The sequence below is a fragment of the Natator depressus genome, chromosome 2 (assembly GCF_965152275.1).
Source record: "Natator depressus isolate rNatDep1 chromosome 2, rNatDep2.hap1, whole genome shotgun sequence".
NCBI lineage: Eukaryota > Metazoa > Chordata > Testudines > Cheloniidae > Natator > Natator depressus.
Window position 1 is genome coordinate 64,694,294 of NC_134235.1, and position 19,608 is coordinate 64,713,901.

Consider the following 19,608-nt stretch of genomic DNA (forward strand, 5'->3'; position numbering starts at 1 on the left):
AACGAAGCTCCAGTGGCTTGATCATTTTACGAGAGCCTGTTATTTATAGTTGAGTCTACTTTTTTAAAATATTAGGATTAAAACCAAAAGCCCTGTATGTGTGCCCTTTAACGTTCAAAGTGTTTGGTATGTTGGATGTTAGGATTCCCATACATGTTAGTGACAGTCGTGCACCAGCCCAATGCCTTGAACATTTAGAATCACTGTAAACTTTCAAATGGATATCTAACCATTGACATCACTTCCTCTCTTATTCTTGCACTTGCATTGGTTTGTTCCTCTACCCTTCTACTTCTCTTGTTTTTTCATATGAACGAGTAAATTGAGTACATTAAAGACAGCTTCCTTTTCACCAGAGAAGTTACTTAAAGCCCTCTGGAGAGAGCCAATGGGGGGAGCAGGGTATGACTGCCCTCCTGCTCCCCGCAACCCTGGCCATGTGGGGCTGGAGCTGTCCCCTAGGAGGTGGCTTTGGCCTTAGGGTGACCACCCATCCTAAATTGGGCGGGAGAGTCCCGAAGCGTAGTCCCAGGCTGAATCACTCCGAGGCAGCATTTGTCTCAGATTCCCAGTGGCACAACTCTGTGTCTGAGGTTCAGGGGCAGTGCCAGCCTTTTCCTGGTTGTGGGGGGATTAGATGGGCCTTAGCCCCACAATGAGGCCCTGCCCCCTGCTTTTCCTCTTCCCCCACCTCCCAGGCCCCGCCTCCTGGCCAGGCCAGAAGCTGGAGTTGGGCAGTAGTGAGCCACTGAGGTATCCCAGGTTGCTGTGGGGATTCCTGGACCCTCCACCTGCTCTTTGGCACACCCCAGAGGGTGGTGACACAGGCCAAGGGCTGTTATTGGGCACCCCAACCCCCATCCAGGGCAGGTGAAGGGTCATGGGCTCCCCACAGCAGCCCGGACTCCCTGGGTGGCTCTTACCATTGTCAGGCTCTGGCTTCTGGCCTGGCCAGGGTCGGGGCCTCAGGGGGAAGAGGAAGAGCAAGGGGCAGGGCTCCCGCATGTGTCCTGCTTTTGCCTTTTTAAAAGGTGGTCACCCTACTCAGCCTATGTCTTCTTCAGGAAGGCACTGAGCAACAGTAGCACAGGAGCAAAGGAACACAGCCATCGAGGTGCCCTCTACTGTGGAAAGAAACAAGGGGGAACACAGCTAAAGCACCTTCTCTTCTCCTTCACTGTCAGATCCCCTCCACTTCTATGAAAGATCCCAACTCTCTGTGGAGGGCAGAGTGGCAGTAGAAGCAGGAAACAAAGTGACACCCAGAGACACCCACCTCCCTACTCGCTAAAACCCTTCCCAGGAAATAGACACAGTGGGGGAAGCAGGGCCCAAGTGCTTTTCCTCATCCACTGACTCATTATCCCCAGAAAGACACATAATATTGGCAACAGCAGCAGCACGGACCAGAAGTCCCAGCCAGAGAAACACCACTGCCAGACATGCAGAGAGAAACAATGGCAGAAACAGCGCCCAAAGGCACTCTCCCTCTGCCACCAACCCTGTCTCTCACTCAGTCACCAGTTTGGCAATCTTGGCTTTGAGAAACTGTACTTGAACACCTGACTGAAGCTGAAACCTGGAAAGATAGAGACGATGCTGGTACAAAGGGGAAGTACTTACAAGAATTTGCCTCCTGCAGAACATCTCCCCTCTAATCAAAATATCTGCTCAAAGATTGCTAAACTGAATCACAGCTTTGGGGTCTAGCTGGACTCCTACTGAGATCCCCAAATAGCCTTGGCAGGGAAAAATATCTACTGCCATCTGTGGCTGCCTAAAAGATTGCATGCCATCCACTGAGCAAAAACTTAACCATGATGATCCCCATATTCTTGAAACTGAAGCACGATTACTATGACTTTTGGTCCTGCTATGTCATTGTGTTTTGATGACACTCAATGCTGTAAACCAAAATGCTGGCTGCTTTTATTGCCTGATTTCAGAACTACTGAATACACACAGCTCCCTTTAAAGTCAATGGGATCTGTATTCAGAACCTCTGAAAAATAGCCAGTCTCCTTTGCTTTATTTTTTTTAAAAACTCTTCTTAGCTACTTACTGGATGCCATTGCAACATCTCAATCCTTTAAACTATAACTCCTATAAATGCGGAGCCAGTCATTGCTTGATGCCTGAACCTTCTTTCCAATATCTTTCTTTACAAAGGTGTGAGCGTCATGCTGTCTGGAGTGGCTCAGGACCGTGAGTGCCCACCTCAGGGCAAACTGTCAAAAACAGGGCAGATACCTCAGACTGGTAGTATGTTCTATAATTAGGGCCCTACCAAATTCACAGTCCATTTTGGTCAATTTCATGGTCACAGGAATTAAAAAAAAATAAATTTCATGATTTCCGCTATTTAAATCTGAAATGTTACGGTGTTGTAATTGTAGTGGTCCTGATCCAAAAAGGCATTGTGTGTTGGGGGAGGGGAGGAGGAGGCATTGTAGTCTGTGTTGTGGTACTGCTACCCTTATTTGTGCACTGCTGCTGACAGCAGCACTGCCTTCAGAGCTGGGAAGCTGGAGAGTGGCAGCTGCTGGCCGGGAGCTCTGAAGGCAGAACCGCCGCCAGCTGCAGTGCAGAAGGAAGGATGCCATGGTGTGGTATTGCCACCCATACTTCTGCACTGCTGCCTGCAGAGCTGGACCCTCAGTCAACAGCCGCCATTCTCCGGCCACCCAGCTCTGAAGGCAGCAGTGCAGGAGTAAGGGTGGTATGGTATGGTATTGCCACCCTTACTTCTGAACTGCTGCTGGTGAGCATGTGCTATTATTAATGGCTTTTTCCTCTTAGGAATTTTTTGAATGTTTTAATTACTGGAATATTGTATGAAGAGCTGCCTAATTTATTTCCTGCATATTGCTGAATGATGCAGTTCTGAGTAGATTCTCACTCATTATACTGTTTCAGCTCTTTGAACATAAGGCCACTGAAGTCAGGTTTATTATAATAAGGCAGCAATGTCAAATAGAGTACTTCTCTTTCAAATCATACCAAGTGGGGATGCTAAGCTTGATGCTTTAAAAATGATCCAACGCTTATGGATCCAGGGCAGAAACCCTAATTTCGTCTTGGAAAATTTTCCAAACACACAAGGAACCAGGACTGTCTCTCTCTGCTAGGATAAAAATCAGAATCAGTTTAAAATGCAGAAAACTGCTTCTTCCTTTCTTTTCCTAGCCTGTCAGTTGTTATTAGTACAGACTAGAGTTAGTGGCCTTTTCTCTTTGAAGCACTCTTCCTTTAGTGTCCCAAATACACACATTTTCTGAAACAATTCCTGAATCTCCTTTACTGAACTGTGATAGTGGCATAAATATGAATCCCTCTCATCCTTTAGCACAGTGGTGCCCAAACTGTGGGGCGTGGAGGAACGTCCTGGGGGGGCACAGTGGGGCTGGGGCCAGCCCCCACAAGGGGGTGGGGAGGGAGTGCGACCTAGCCCCACTCTGCCTCCAGCTCTGCTCTGCTCTGGCTCCGCCTCCAGCCTTCAGCTGCAGCTACGGCTCTGGTTCTGCTCCCGGCCTCTGTGTCCGGCCACAACTCTGCTCCTGGCCTGCAAGAGGTGGGGCATGGACACATTCTATTACTGGTGAGGGAGGGCACGAGAGGAAAAGTTTGGGAGCTACTGCTCTAGCACCAGCTTCTCTTAGCAGTTAGGGTGGTAGTGAACTCAGAGGAGAAGTCTCCAATTAATAAATGGGTTAACATATCATGGGATGTTTGTCCATGGAAAAACTTAGAAGCATTACAAAAGATTCTTAGGTGAGATTTTTGAAAGGGCTCAGCTAAATCCTGACTAAGCAAATCAGATGGCTTATCCTACAGGGGAATGCAACAGGCAAATTCTTTGTTACTTCTTTTGAACTTTTGGAAATCATTCAGCTACTATGGTGACAGATACAGATAGAAAGAAAAAGAGATAAATCTGAGAGCTTTAAATTCCTTGCACCATTTTGTTTGTTCTGAACAGGTCAGGCTCTCATCTATTGATATTCTAGTTCTAGTGTATTGTCTCATCATTATCATCCTTACTTATTTTCATATATATTATGGGAGTGCTCAAAGGTCCTACTGGGGCCGAAAGGCTCAAACTGGGGCCTTATTGTGCTGGGAGCTGTGTAAACATATACGAAAAGAGAAATCCTGTCCCAAAGAGCTAATATTCCTGTACTGCCAGACAAATCATAATGTGATCATGTAATAATTCACCTATCCCATTCAGAGAGCTAAAACCTTCGGACAACTAAAACATTAGAGGCAAAAACATCTCTGGCACATCTTTACTGAAATTAACAGAGTTACATCAGGGATGAATTTAGCGGTCAGTCTTTAGGGGCTAGAAAAGGTGTCCTAAACCCAAATACCTCCCCCCAGTTTTATCCCTGACTGGCAGTAGACAAAGTATAATTCAGAGCAGCATATGAGGTTAGCCTAAGCCTAACTATTCCAAATTGCGCTGACTGCAGCAGTCCCAAATAGATTGCTGCACCGGCTGAGAACTGAGTGGACACTCTGCCCCTGAAATACCCTCTGTGTGGTGGGATTGACTGAATGGCATACAGCCAGCTATGCCTGCTTTACATAGCTACTTTATACTCCCTGACCAGAACAAAGTGACATGGAGCTGAGAACCTGACCCTCAGTTTCTGTATACATTAACATGCTGGTGAAGAAGGGCTTCTAGTTATGCTAAGGAAGGAGTAGAGCATTCTAGAGTTTATTTATTGATTGCTGAATGCTCTCTGTATAATAAAATCAATATAACTTCATGACCAAATCCTACTAACTTTAAACATGTAAATAGTCAGAGTGAATAAGGTGAATTGGATTTGACCCTTATTTTGTATAGAATCTTTCACCCCAACTGTTCCCTAAAATACTTGTACAGAATTATCTCCTCCTGTACTGTTTTGGGGGTTGTCAGCAGTGTTACAATATAAAGGATGCCCCTTTTTTAAATAAAAAATTGCATGCCCCATACTAAATGGGTAGGGGATGCCTTTTATCCCATATTTCCTCTTCTGGCCACTCCTTCCCTTTTTGCAGGCACATCTACACATGCTGAAGAATAAAGCAGGAAGAGTTCATTGGGTGTTTTTTCCCTCTATACTCAGTTCTGATTGGTTGCTCTATCCCCTAGGAGGTGGGGCTATTGGGGATGCAGCCAATCAAGAGGGCGCTCCCTACAGCTAACAGAGCCAGCCCCTGCAGGGTAGCTAGGCTTGGCTGAGTCAGAAGTCAGCGGTGGAACTGGGGGCTGGCTGGGGAGCTGGGAGAAGGACGAGAGCTGTTGCACAGCCAGAAGGAACAACAGCTGGCTGGGCAGGTTTCTGCATCTTGGTGTCAGGCAAAAGCTAAGAACCCCTAACCTCATTCTCCCTCTGCACCTTGCAACAAAGCCTCTCCCATTAGGGGGTCTGTCATAACCCCAGATGAAGTAAAGCCCCTGTCTTCAGTATTCTCCTTCAGTACTTCACTCACTACTCCTCCTGTGCAACAACCCTAAATGCCAGCATTCAATTGGAATGCCTGCATTGTAAAGGTCCTGGTGGGTGTTTTGCCGAATCTACCAGGTAAATAAGGCCTTGTTTACATTCAAACAGTTACATTGGTTTAAATAAAATAGATTTTAAAATCAATTTAATCAAAGTGGTGCACATTTAAATTGGTTTGCAACTGACTTATATACATTTAGCAGAATGAAATATAGGGTGACCATATTTACCAAAGGGAAAACGGGACACCATGTGGGGCTGGCCTGAGCTTCTCGCCCGAGCCCTGCCTCCCTCATGTGTAGAGCTCTCAACCGAGCCCAGCTGTCTCCCCATGTGGGACTGGCATCGCCGCTCACCCAAGCCCTACCTGCCCCCTCTACCTGACTAGTGTTGCTGCTCACACGAACCCTGCCTGCCCCCCGCACATCAGTTGGCAAGAGCAAATGAGATAAATGCCCACTTTTGCTAAAAAAGTCAGGACGGCCAGGGCAGGGCTTAAAAAAGGGACTGTCCCGTCCAAAACGGGACATATGGTCACCCTAACTAAGTAGATATAAGCCAGTTGTAAACTGATAATTAAGTTTATTTACATCAAGGTTTTCAATGGTTTAACTAAATCAAATTAAAAACTGATTTTAGTTAAACTAATGCAACTTTTGTGTGTAGGCAAGGTTGTAGGCATTCCTCTGTGCAAGACAACAGATAGCACAAATTTTTGTTCCTCAGACACAGTGGGCCAAACTCATCCATTATTATTATTATTGTGGTAGTGTGCAGAGGCATCAGTCAGGGATTGAGCCCCATTGTGGTAGGACCAGTACACATACATAATGAAAAGATGATGCCTGCCCCAAAGAGCTTACAACTGGAACTTGCGTTACAGAATTTAGCCCAAAGAAAGCTATTTTTTAAAAGAGCAAAAATATTAACTCAGATCTTCTCAACACAAACTGCTAATCCCATTAATGTATCAGTTAGTTGCAAAATGTGAGAGAATTATAAGAGCTCATTTGAAAATGTCAATTTCAAAATTTCAGTGAAAAATGGTGTGACGTTATCTGATTAAAATATGACCACATAGATCATTGTTGCAACAAATCTTGTACAAAGGTTGTCAAGTAAGGTGTCTATGGAAAGGTTATAATTTGGTGAATATGATTATGCTACTTGTATGCATGTATGATTTTTGTATTTGAAGTTATGAGAATTGGCTCTATACCTGAATTTCAAATGTTTGCTCCTGGGGTAATGCCCACAAGGTATTTAGCCTGCACATCTTGGAGGGACTATTCGGATTAAGTGGCCAATCAAGAAACAATTAACTGACAATGGACCATGGGAGACGCCCATCTACACTGAATGGACTGTCCTGTAAATGTTCTGTCTGGGGTATAGGTAATGATTTCCTGCTGTGACTAAGCAAAATTATGCATGGACATGTCACTTGCCCATGTGACTCCAAACACCATCTTGTTCCTGTAATTTTCCACAGTAAGAACAATGGGATTCCCTCCACATGGCAGAACATATAAAAGGGCCTGGAAACATCTCCATTTAGCCTCTTTCCTGCTCCAGCCTCTGGACTATGGATTACACTAATGGGAGCATTCTAACCGAGGAATTGAGGACCTTCCAATGATTTCGAAGCAACCAGAGACTTGACTTAAGCCAGCAGTTTGTTCCATCACTGCTACAAGCCTTAACCTATTGTATTATTTGTTTCCTTTAACCAATTTTAACTCTAACCTTTCTTTCTTTCTTTCTTTCTTTCTTTCTTTCTTTCTTTCTTTCTTTCTTTCTTTCTTTCTTTCTTTCTTTCTTTCTTTCTTTCTTTCTTTCTTTCTATAAATAAACCTTTAGATTTTAGATACTAAAGGATTGACAACAGCGTGATCTTTGGCTAAGATCTGAGTTGTATATTGACCTGGGTGTGTGGCTGGTCCTTTGGGATCAGAAGAACCTGTTACTTGATTAAATTGGTTTTAAAGAACCACTCATCTATCTACACTACGGAATAAGGTCGAATTTATAGAAGTCGGTTTTTTAGAAATCGGTTTTATATATTCGAGTGTGTGTGTCCCCACAGAAAATGCTCTAAGTGCATTAAGTGCATTAACTCGGCGGAGTGCTTCCACAGTACCGAGGCTAGAGTTGACTTCCGGAGCGTTGCACTGTGGGTAGCTATCCCACAGTTCCCGCAGTCTCCGCTGCCCATTGGAATTCTGGGTTGAGATCCCAATGCCTGATGGGGCTAAAACATTGTCGCGGGTGGTTCTGGGTACATATCGTCAGTCCCCCCTTCCCTCCCTCCCTCCGTGAAAGCAAGGGCAGACAATCGTTTCGCACCTTTTTTCCTGAGTTACCTGTGCGGACGCCATACCTCCGCAAGCATGGAGCCCGCTCAGGTAACCATCACCGTATGTCTCCTGGGTGCTGGCAGACGCGGTGCTGCATTGCTACACAGTAGCAGCAACCCATTGCCTTGTGGCAGCAGACGGTACAATACGACTGGTAGCCGTCATCGTCATGTCCAAGGTGCTCCTGGCCGCGTCGGCTGGGAGCGCCTGGGCAGACATGGGCGCAGGGACTAAATTTGGAGTGACTTGACCAGGTCATTCTCTTTAGTCCTGCAGTCAGTCCTATTGAACCGTCTTATGGTGAGCAGGCAGGCAATATGGATTGCTAGCAGTCCTATTGTACCGTCTTCTGCCGAGCAGCCATGAGATGTGGATGGCATGCAGTCCTTCTGCACCGTCTGCTGCCAGCCAAAGATGTAAAAGATAGATGGAGTGGATCAAAACAAGAAATAGACCAGATTTGTTTTGTACTCATTTGCCTCCTCCCCCGTCTAGGGGACTCATTCCTCTAGGTCACACTGCAGTCACTCACAAAGAAGGTGCAGCGAGGTAAATCTAGCCATGTATCAATCAGAGGCCAGACTAACCTCCTTGTTCCAATAAGAACAATAACTTAGGTGCACCATTTCTTATTGGAACCCTCCGTGAAGTCCTGCCTGAAATACTCCTTGATGTAAAGCCACCCCCTTTGTTGATTTTAGCTCCCTGAAGCCAACCCTGTAAGCCGTGTCGTCAGTCGCCCCTCCCTCCATCAGAGCAACGGCAGACAATCATTCCGCGCCTTTTTTCTGTGCGGATGCCATACCAAGGCAAGCATGGAAGCCGCTCAGCTCACTTTGGCAATTAGGAGCACATTAAACACCACACGCATTATCCAGCAGTATATGCAGCACCAGAACCTGGCAAAGCGATACCGGGCGAGGAGGCGACGTCAGCGCGGTCACGTGAGTGATCAGGACATGGACACAGATTTCTCTGAAAGCATGGGCCCTACCAATGCATGCATCATGGTGCTAATGGGGCAGGTTCATGCTGTGGAACGCCGATTCTGGGCTCGGGAAACAAGCACAGACTGGTGGGACCGCATAGTGTTGCAGGTCTGGGACGATTCCCAGTGGCTGCGAAACTTTCGCATGCATAAGGGCACTTTCATGGAACTTTGTGACTTGCTTTCCCCTGCCCTGAAGCGCATGAATACCAAGATGAGAGCAGCCCTCACAGTTGAGAAGCGAGTGGCGATAGCCCTGTGGAAGCTTGTAACGCCAGACAGCTACCAGTCAGTTGGGAATCAATTTGGAGTGGGCAAATCTACTGTTGGGGCTGCTGTGATGCAAGTAGCCCACGCAATCAAAGATCTGCTGATATCAAGGGTAGTGACCCTGGGAAATGTGCAGGTCATAGTGGATGGCTTTGCTGCAATGGGATTCCCTAACTGTGGTGGGGCCATAGACAGAACCCATATCCCTATCTTGGCACCGGAGTACCAAGCCGCCGAGTACATAAACCGCAAGGGGTACTTTTCAATAGTGCTGCAAGCTCTGGTGGATCACAAGGGACGTTTCACCAACATCAATGTGGGATGGCCGGGAAAGGTACATGACGCTCGCATCTTCAGGAACTCTGGTCTGTTTCAAAAGCTGCAAGAAGGGACTTTATTCCCAGACCAGAAAATAACTGTTGGGGATGTTGAAATGCCTATATGTATCCTTGGGGACCCAGCCTACCCCTTAATGCCATGGCTCATGAAGCCGTACACAGGCAGCCTGGACAGTAGTCAGGAGCTGTTCAACTACAGGCTGAGCAAGTGCAGAATGGTGGTAGAATGTGCATTTGGACGTTTAAAGGCGCGCTGGCGCAGTTTACTGACTCGCTTAGACCTCAGCGAAACCAATATTCCTACTGCTTGCTGTGCACTCCACAATATCTGTGAGAGTAAGGGGGAGACGTTTATGGCGGGGTGGGAGGTTGAGGCAAATCGCCTGGCTGCTGGTTACGCGCAGCCAGACACCAGGGCAGTTAGAAGAGCACAGGAGGGCACGGTACGCATCAGAGAAGCTTTGAAAACCAGTTTCATGACTGGCCAGGCTATGGTGTGAAAGTTCTGTTTGTTTCTCCTTGATGAAACCCCCCGCCCCTTGGTTCACTCTACTTCCCTGTAAGCTAACCACCCTCTCCTCCTCCCTTCTATCACCACTTGCAGAGGCAATAAAGTCATTGTTGCTTCACATTCATGCATTCTTTATTCATTCATCACACAAATAGGGGGATGACTACCAAGGTAGCCCAGGAGGGGTGGTGGAGGAGGGAAGGAAAATGCCACACAGCACTTTAAAAGTTTACAACTTTAAAATTTATTGAATGACAGCCTTCTTTTTTTTGGGCAATCCTCTGTGGCGGAGTGGCTGGTTGGCCGGTGGCCCCCCCACCGCGTTCTTGGGCGTCTGGGTGTGGAGGCTATGGAACTTGGGGAGGAGGGCGGTTGGTTACACAGGGGCTGTAGTGGCAGTCTGTGCTCCAGCTGCCTTTGCTGCAGCTCAACCATACACTGGAGCATACTGGTTTGATCCTCCAGCAGCCTCAGCATTGAATCCTGCCTCCTCTCATCACGCTGCTGCCACCTTTCAGCGTCAGCCCTCTCTTCAGCCCGCCACTTACTCTCTTCAGCCCGCCACTTACTCTCTTCAGCCCACCACCTCTCCTCCCGGTCATTTTGTGCTTTCCTGCACTCTGACATTATTTGCCTCCACGCATTCGTCTGTGCTCTGTCAGTGTGGGAGGACAGCATGAGCTCGGAGAACATTTCATCTCGAGTGCGTTTTTTTTTCTTTCTAATCTTCACTAGCCTCTGGGAAGGAGAAGATCCTGTGATCATTGAAACACATGCAGCTGGTGGAGAAAAAAAAAGGGACAGCGGTATTTAAAAAGACACATTTTATAAAACACTGGCTACACTCTTTCAGGGTAAACCTTGCTGTTAACATTACATACATAGCACATGTGCTTTTGTTACAAGGTCGCATTTTGCCTCCCCCCACCGCGTGGCAACCCCCTCAACCCTCCCCCCTCCCTGTGGCTAACAGCGGGGAACATTTCTGTTCAGCCGCAGGCAAACAGCCCAGCAGGAATGGGCTCCTCTGAGTGTCCCCTGAAGAAAAGCACCCTATTTCAACCAGGTGACCATGGATTATATCTCACTCTCCTGAGGATAACACAGAGAGATAAAGAACGGATGTTGTTTGAACGCCAGCAAACATACACTGCAATGCTTTGTTGTACAATGATTCCCGAGTACGTGTTACTGGCCTGGAGTGGTAAAGTGTCCTACCATGAAGGACGCAATAAGTCTGCCCTCCCCAGAAACCTTTTGCAAAGGCTTTGGGAGTATATCCAGGAGAGCCGCGAATGCCAGGGCAAAGTAATCCTTTCACATGCTTGCTTTTAAACCATGTATAGTATTTTAAAAGGTACAGTCACCGGAGGTCCCTTCTCCGCCTGCTGGGTCCAGGAGGCAGCCTTGGGTGGGTTCGGGGGGTACTGGCTCCAGGTCCAGGGTGAGAAACAGTTCCTGGCTGTCGGGAAAACCGGTTTCTCCGCTTGCTTGCTGTGAGCTATCTACAACCTCGTCATCATCATCATCTTCTTCATCCCCAAAACCTGCTTCTGTATTGCCTCCATCTCCACTGAAGGAGTCAAACAACATGGCTGGGGTAGTGGTGGCTGAACCCCCTAAAATGGCATGCAGCTCATCATAGAAGCGGCATGTTTGGGGCTCTGACCCGGAGCGGCCGTTCGCCTCTCTGGTTTTCTGGTAGGCTTGCCTCAGCTCCTTCAGTTTCACGCGGCACTGCTTCGGGTCCCTGTTATGGCCTCTGTCCTTCATGCCCTGGGAGATTTTGACAAAGGTTTTGGCATTTCGAAAACTGGAACGTAGTACTGATAGCACGGATTCCTCTCCCCATACAGCGATCAGATCCCGTACCTCCCGTTCGGTCCATGCTGGAGCTCTTTTGCAATTCTGGGACTCCATCATGGTCACCTCTGCTGATGAGCTCTGCATGGTCACCTGCAGCTTGCCACGCTGGCCAAACAGGAAATGAGATTCAAAAGTTCGCAGTTCTTTTCCTGTCTACCTGGCCAGTGCATCTGAGTTGAGAGTGCTGTCCAGAGCGGTCAAAGGAAATTGATTTTAAGAGCCCTTTAAGTCGAAATAAAGGGCTTCATCGTGTGGACGGGTGCAGGTTTACATCGATTTAATGCTGCTAAATTCGACCTAAAGTCCTAGTGTAGACCAGGGCTATAAGTCTAGTTTTTTTGGTGGTGATACAAGGACTGGAATGCCTAAGAAAATGCTGTTCTGACTTCTTGTTAGCCAGTGTGATGAAACAGATGTTTACTTTTGTTGCTGGTTTGGTATATCTCATGGGAGAATAACTTCCAGTTTTGGGTGTGTCTGCCCTATTTCTCAGCAGTTTGTCCTGAATTTAGGTATTCTCAGTTGTGACCCACAAAGGCACGGTTACAAATGGCAACACATTTCAGAGCAGTTTTTCTTGGAAGGTTATATTTGCTGACCAGCTCTAGTAATAATTAATAGGCCAGAATATCTCCTCCCAACTCCACTGTCATATAATATGCCACTGGTTTCCTCTTGTCCACTGCTGAGTGAATTTGCAACGTCCTCAGCAGTGGCCAAATATTGCTCCCATTAAAGAGCCAATGGAAGTTTTACTGTTGACTTAACTAGAGGCCGCTGGGACAACATTAAGCACTTCAGAAAACTTTACTCGTACTAATTTTATAGGCATCCAGTGAGGATCCTAAAATGATCCTTAGCACTGAAAGCTGAACAGGAAAATGCCTTACTTATATCCATTAAATGAGATAACATGTGCTGCATACATATTACCCGAGACACCCCTGCTAATAAAATACTAACCACCCCTGAAACATGACACCTATACTGACATCCACAGTAATGAATACTAGGTGGGTGGGGCGGGGAGTGTTGTGCATATATTCTCCCCTTTCCTGAAAAGATTTATGCACATGGTTAACTTTATGCTTCTGGTAATGCTGATCAGAAATTTTATGACTAAACTTAGTTTAGTAGAAAAATGCCAATTTGATAGAACTAGTGCTTAATGTCTGGAGGACTGAGGTAGGTTGTGGAGGGTCACAGATCTCAGATTTTTTTTTTTTTTTAAGTTTTAGGAGGTCACTACAGGGTTAAAAGATTCTACTAGAGCTGCTGACCCACACAGCCCCCTGGGCTCTGCTCCACTGCCACGTGGGCAGGTACTGCTCACTCATTGGCCCATCCATCATGTATACAGGGGTCTGTATCCCTGGGGGAGTAGAGCTGAGCCCAGGCTGCGAGCAGCAGGAACCAAGGGAGCAGTAGTTGTAACTTGGCTGGAAAACATTGCAAAGATTTTGGGTGAGCTAAACTTCATTAGACAGGAGAGCATTTTGTTAATTAGTCTAAGCGCTAGAATGTGTGTTAGGATTTTATTTTACATGTAACCATTTGTTTTCAATATTTTTACTTGCTACTTCTTAAATCTTTGTTTATTTTGTTAAATACATTTTTACTTGTTTTCACTATAAACATATCTATGTGCTGTTTGTTAAAGGGAGTGGTGATCTGAGGTAAAACTGACAAGCAGATGTGTACTGATTCTTTGTGAGCAGCAAATCTGTGATTTCTGTGAGTGTCCAGTGGACCAGGGGCTGGACACTCTAGGAGGACACTCTGAGGTCGTGGGGCTTGGAGTGTGCCTAATGCTGATTGTAGAGAGTGGATCCTGCACAGTCCTAGAGGGGAGTGCTTGTGTTGCCAGTGCCGGTGGAGTGGGGGAGCTGACCTGCGGTGGGCTTCCTCACACTAAGGGCAGGTGGTAGCAAGGTGCCTCACAACCCTAGGTACTGTCACACCCAGCCTCAGAGACTCCCCTAGCCCCACTGTCACTGCACCCCCATGAATGGAGAAAACCCCAACCCCACTGATTGTCACTTTACCCCAATTCCCAGAGAGCCCTCCAACCTCACAGAATATCACTGCACCCCATTCCCCCATTCCCAGAAAGACCTCCACCAATCTATCACTTCACCCATTAGCCCCAGAGAGATACCACTGAATATCACTGCACCCCTAGGCCCCTCTCCCTAGAGAGGCTCCCCAAAACTCACTGAATCTCACTGCAGCCTGAGCCCCCTATCACCAGGGAGACCTCAGCCACATTAAATTTCACTGCACCCTCCAGACCCACCATCTCCCAAACTTCCAGGATTGTATTTTATTTTAATAATTTGTATGAATCCCATTGCCACATTTAAAAACAGTAACTATAAATAAGCATAAATAGCTTAATGAGCTACAATTGCATGCAAGTATGTAATATATGTATAAAAGAATTTGTGAATTGTCTGTACCAAGTGCATGAAAAGTGACCTCAGATGGGTTATGACAGACCCATACACACACTATTTTTAGACTGGGTAGAGAAAAATGTTTCACTGAATTTATTACAGATTACATGAAACACAGGAAGGTTTCCACCTCTCTCCCTTCTAGCTCCAGGAAATGGAGAAGAACAGAGCTGGTGCTCTGCCTCTCTGTCTGCCCCCTGTCTCCATGGGACAGAGCATCACAGTGCTCTGCCTTCCTACCTAGCTCTGGGAAACAGAGAAGCTCTGGCAAATAAAGAGACATGGTATCTGGCCACTCTCTCTCCCCACTAGGTTGAAGGGGTGGAGAGGCAGAGTACTCCGCCATCCTGCCTAGCTCTGGGTGATGGACTCCAAGAACTGGATGGTTGGTTGGGAGACAGAGCTCCCAAGCTCTCTGCACCTCTCTCCAGCAGCCAGATGGAAGGCACTTGTAAAACTGACAAGAGCCTTCCCTGAAGGCAGCTGGGAAGCAGAAAATTTTCATTTGGGGTCTTCTGAACTGAATTAGTCTTTAAAACCTTTTCTCAAACAAATTTTGTGTTTTTGATGTTTCTTCCTGCTTCAGGATGAAACTTTTTCTTAAAAACACATAGTATTTTGTGAAAGGGATTCCCTTTTTTCAGCCAGTTGTACTTGTAAGTATGCCTTGACTGACTGGGACTACCCGTTAAGTGGGCACTATTGGAATACAAATAATAAACTGATTATGGGAGTATGGTCTAATGATTAGGGCCCTAGCCTGTGGCTTCAGAGAGGTGGGTTCAATTTCCTTGTTCTGCCATGGACTTCCTAGATGACCTTGGGCAAGTCTCTTAGGTGTTCTGTGCCTCCATTTCCCATCTCTAAAAATGGGGATAACACAGGGATGTTGTGAAGCTAAATATAGTGAAGGTTGTGATGTGCTCAGACACTGTGGTGATGGGGGCCATTTGAACTAAAAATAGTTAGGGGTAAAAACACTTGGAAGTTTGGATGTTTGTCTACCTTATATGTTAATTTTCTTAGATTTGGAACCCCGTGGTGTAGGAACTGTATCTTGTATGTGTGGGCAGCCCCAAGCACATTGTGGGTATCACTGGAATAAAATAAAGTAAAAATAATTGTACATGGAAAATACTGCATTTGCACTCTTTATTTTAATAAATCAGGAATTACTTTTTTAATTCAAAACATTTATGGTTATAAGAAAGATAAATTAAAGGCCAGTTAATGAACAAATATCCAAGTGAGTTAATTAGCAAGATAGGGCTACTTCTATTCTAACCCTTGGCTTTTTCAAAATCACCTTTCCTAAAAGATCCTAAGTTGTTGGGTCAAATACTTCCTGGGTGTAACTCCATGGCCATGGATTTACAATCCGTGATGAATCTGATCTAGGGCTTTTGATTAATCACAGTTAACTCTCGTGATTAACTCAAAAAATTAATCGTGATTAAAAAAATTAATTGTGATTAATCACAGTTTTAATCACACTGCTAAACAACAGAATACCAATTGAAATTTATTAAATATTTTGGGTGTTTGTCTACATTTTCATATATATTGTATTCTGTGTTGTAATTGAAATCAAAGTGTATATTATTTTTTATTATAAATATTTGCACTGTAAAAATGATAAAAGAAATAGTATTTTTCAATTCACCTCATGCAAGTACTGTAGTGCAATCTCTTTGTTGTGAAAGTGCAATTTACAACTGTAGATTTTATTCTGTTACATAACTGCACTCAAAAACAAAACAATGTAAAACTTCAGAGCCTACAAGTCCACTCAGTCCTACTTTTTGTTCAGCCTATCGCTAAGACAAACAAGTTTGTTTACATTTACAGGAGATAATGCTGCCTGCTTCTTATTTACAATGTCACAAGAAAGTGAGAACAAGGCATTTGCATGGCACTTTTGTAGCTGGCATTATAAGGTATTTACGTGCCAGATATGTGAAACATTCATATGCCCCTTCATGCTTCAGTCACTGTTCAGTCAACATTCATATGCCCCTTCATGCTTCAGGTGGTTGAAGGATGAAGGGACATATGAATCTTTAGTGCATCTGGCACATAAATATCTTGTGACGCCAGTTACCACAATGCCATGAGAAGGCATTGTATATTGCTAATGCTTTCATATGCATTGGAAAGGAGTTCAGGACGGGCTGAAGGAGTGTGGAGTGAAAGATTCCTTTGCAGGTTGCGAGAGGCCGAAGGGGGAGGAAGGGAGAAAGGAGCGTGTTAACTTGACACTCCAGCTAGGTCCGAAGATAAGAAGCTGACTCCAGCCCAAGTTTACTGCACACAACAGATTCTCTGCTACCTGCCAAGAAAGACGGGAGCCTAAATTCCAACCCCAACCAGCCATGAGAAAGGAGAATTGCTGAACAGAACTGCAGGGGCTGCAAAAATGAGTGAGACTGCGAAGGTCAGCGAGTGGGAAAACAACAGTCTCGCGTCCCTGAAGGTGTATATTGGGAAAGCTGAGGAAGCCGCAGAAAGCCAGTGTGGATCGGTACAAAGAGCACGGGGGACAGAGGTCCCTGAACGAAACACCCCAGGGCTTAAAAATCCTCTCAAAAGCCAAAGCAGGTCGGAGATCAACAGCAGACCCTGGACGGCCTGTGCACAGGACTGAACTCTTGTCCACCCTTCCCCCTCTTCTTCTTACGTTACACCCAGGCTTGGCCAGCCTTGGGTTGTGCGTGTGAGTATGAAAGCGGATGAGGGCTCGGGCACTAATGCTTTCTTCCTTCCTTTGAGTGATGTGGGGAAAACCCAGCACTCACTGCTGTTATTTTATTAATAAAGCTTCAAACTAAGTCACTTGGTGTGCTCCTTCATCTCCTCCCCTAAAGATCCTGTGGCCTCAGCCCGATCACCTGACGCCCCAGACAGATCGGTAACCTAAATCTGTCAGGTTTCAGAGTAGCAGCCCTGTTAGTCTGTATCCGCGACAAGAAAAGGAGGACTTGTGGCACTTTAGAGACGCACAAATTCAAATCTGACATACAGTCAGGTCCTCGGCCCCTGCCCGGCTGGGTGGCCCTGGGCGAATCCCGGCCCGGCTCTGCGGCTGGGTTATGGGGAGGAGGGCTAGTGACGATGCCCGGCTTTGGCTCCGGCTCTGCATGACTGACAAGGGCTGCGAGTCCCGCTCGGGCCCGCCCACTGGGTAGCCACTGCCGGGCCTCCTTAATAACCAATAACAGCAGCGGCCGCGGCTTGGTGGGAGTGTCCCCGCCCGGGGCCGGCAGCAGCACGGCTCTGGCACATCCCCTGCAGCCGCCACCGCCGAGCGCCGTGTGGAGCGAGCCCGGCCCGGGCCTGGCCAGCGGGGTCCGCAGCCGCCCGCTGCCCGCCGCGGGATAGAGGCGGCGCGGGCGCCCCGGGCAGTGAGCGGGAGGGAGGCCGGCCGGCCCGCCCGCCCGCCCGCCTGCCCCGCGCTCTCCGTGCCCCGGCGGGGCCTGCAGGCGGCCCCATGGCTTTCACCCGGAAGAGGCGGCAGGAGCAGCAGCTCTACTCCAAGGAGAGGTGGGGACTCCGCCGCGGGCTCGGCTGGGCCGGGCAGCCTGGCAGGGGCGGCCCCTCCCGGGCCGGGCAGCCTGGGGGCAGGCTTCGGCTTGGCCTCTTGCGGCAGGGGCGCCGACAGACACCGCTCCCGCCAGCAGAGAGGAAGGGCCGATTTGGGCAGCGCTGCCCCTGCCCCCCCAAGGAGAGGGGGTCAGATTTGGGCAGCACTGACAGTTCCCATTTCCTTTCACAATGGGGGTGTGGGGGTGTCTCGTACAGGGCTGTGCATAGTGCAAACTCTGTCTCACACACACACACTTATACCCACGGAGCAAGTGTTCTGGACATATGGAAGCATAGGATAAAGATCTGTTTCAGAGTAGCAGCCGTGTTAGTCTGTATTGGCAAAAATAACAGGAGTACTTGTGGCACCTTGGAGACTAACAAATTTATTTGAGCATAAGTTTTTGTGAGCAGCTCACGAAAGCTTATGCTCAAATAAATTTGTTAGTCTCCAAGGTGCCACAAGTACTCCTTTTCTTTTTGAGGATAAAGATCTGTTTCTTGTTACATTTGGGGCATGGGGTTGGGAAGATGACATGAACACTACTCTGAGCACTTCTGGTTAATGGGGAAGACTAGAATCACACACAGTGGGTCAGGCCTAACTCTAATTACTATTAACTGATCAGGAAAATAATCCCCTAACATAGTGTTAGCTAAAATTGGAAAAGTCTCTTAAAGAGAGATAAATATATGATCTACTGTAAGATACACATTAAAACAGTAGCTGTGTCAGTTGTGTACTCAGTAGCTTAAAACATTGCAAGCATCATTTTTGGCACACATTGCAGTGTTATGTGTTTGAGTTTTTATCTTAAAGTAGGGTCAACTTCAATTTACAAACCCTTTGGCAGTTTAATATTAAAGAAGTGTCATGTACAATTCGCCTATGATTTTTATTTTTGCTGTCCCTGAGTTCTCTCTTGGTTTGTGTTCTTGGGGCTCCTTTAAACCTGGAAAAAATACTCTGAACACACACTTAATTCAGGAAAACGATAAATCTCTTCTGCTTCAGTTGTATAGGACCTGTTTTATTTGTCTTGTCTTCATCTAGATTGACAGAGCTTTTTGGAACCAAAATGTTTTGTAATTTTAATAAGTGTGATAACTAATTAAGGTCTAATCATCTTACAACAATTCAATTGTTATCTTCCTTTCAAAGCGCATCCCTGTCTGTATTTCTATTTGGAGGGCTGCTAAGAAACAGTACTACAGTGTAATTGCCTTCCATTTGAGTAACCACAGTGCCATTAGCAATGGGGATAGAGTAGTAAACTAATCACATGTGCCCATTTTACAAATGCTATTCTTGTGAGTGCATCTTTGCAGTTGTTGGATGCATTGCACTCTTCATCCTTGGCAAGGAAACTACAGAACGATGAGACAAACTGAATGGCTAATTGACCAATGGCTAATAGAAAAGGAGAGCCGGGGTGAAATTAGTAAAGCATTCTACATATGCATTAAATACAAATGTCCATTGGATTACTTTTATATTATTGAATATTCTGTTTGCTTATAATAAAAAATACCACTTTTATGCTACTCTGATGCTTTTGGGGTAGTGTTGGGCACTGCCATAGGAGAAGGATGTGATTCTTAAGAATATACAGCCTGGAGGGTGAAATGTATAAAGTAGAGGGGGAAAAAATCTTGTTTGAGGAGGAGGAAAAGAACAATCCTTAAAGCTCTGATGGGGCAAAGAAGTTCTTAGAGGGAAAGAGGATAGGAAAGAA

General features: G+C 46.4%; 1 protein-coding gene across 3 annotated transcripts in view; it reads left to right on the forward strand.

Moving 5' to 3' along the window:
- The first annotated feature begins 17,742 nt into the window (after positions 1-17,742).
- NSMAF (neutral sphingomyelinase activation associated factor) overlaps positions 17,743-19,608 on the forward strand; it is a 57,107-nt gene continuing 55,241 nt past the window's right edge. For all 3 annotated transcript variants that reach the window (XR_012638036.1, XM_074944339.1, XM_074944342.1), the window contains exon 1: positions 17,743-17,830. Coding sequence is in view for 2 of the 3 variants with exons in the window: in XM_074944339.1 (XP_074800440.1) it covers positions 17,778-17,830 (53 nt within the window). In the remaining variant the exon portion in view is untranslated. The remainder of the gene's footprint in view (positions 17,831-19,608) is intronic.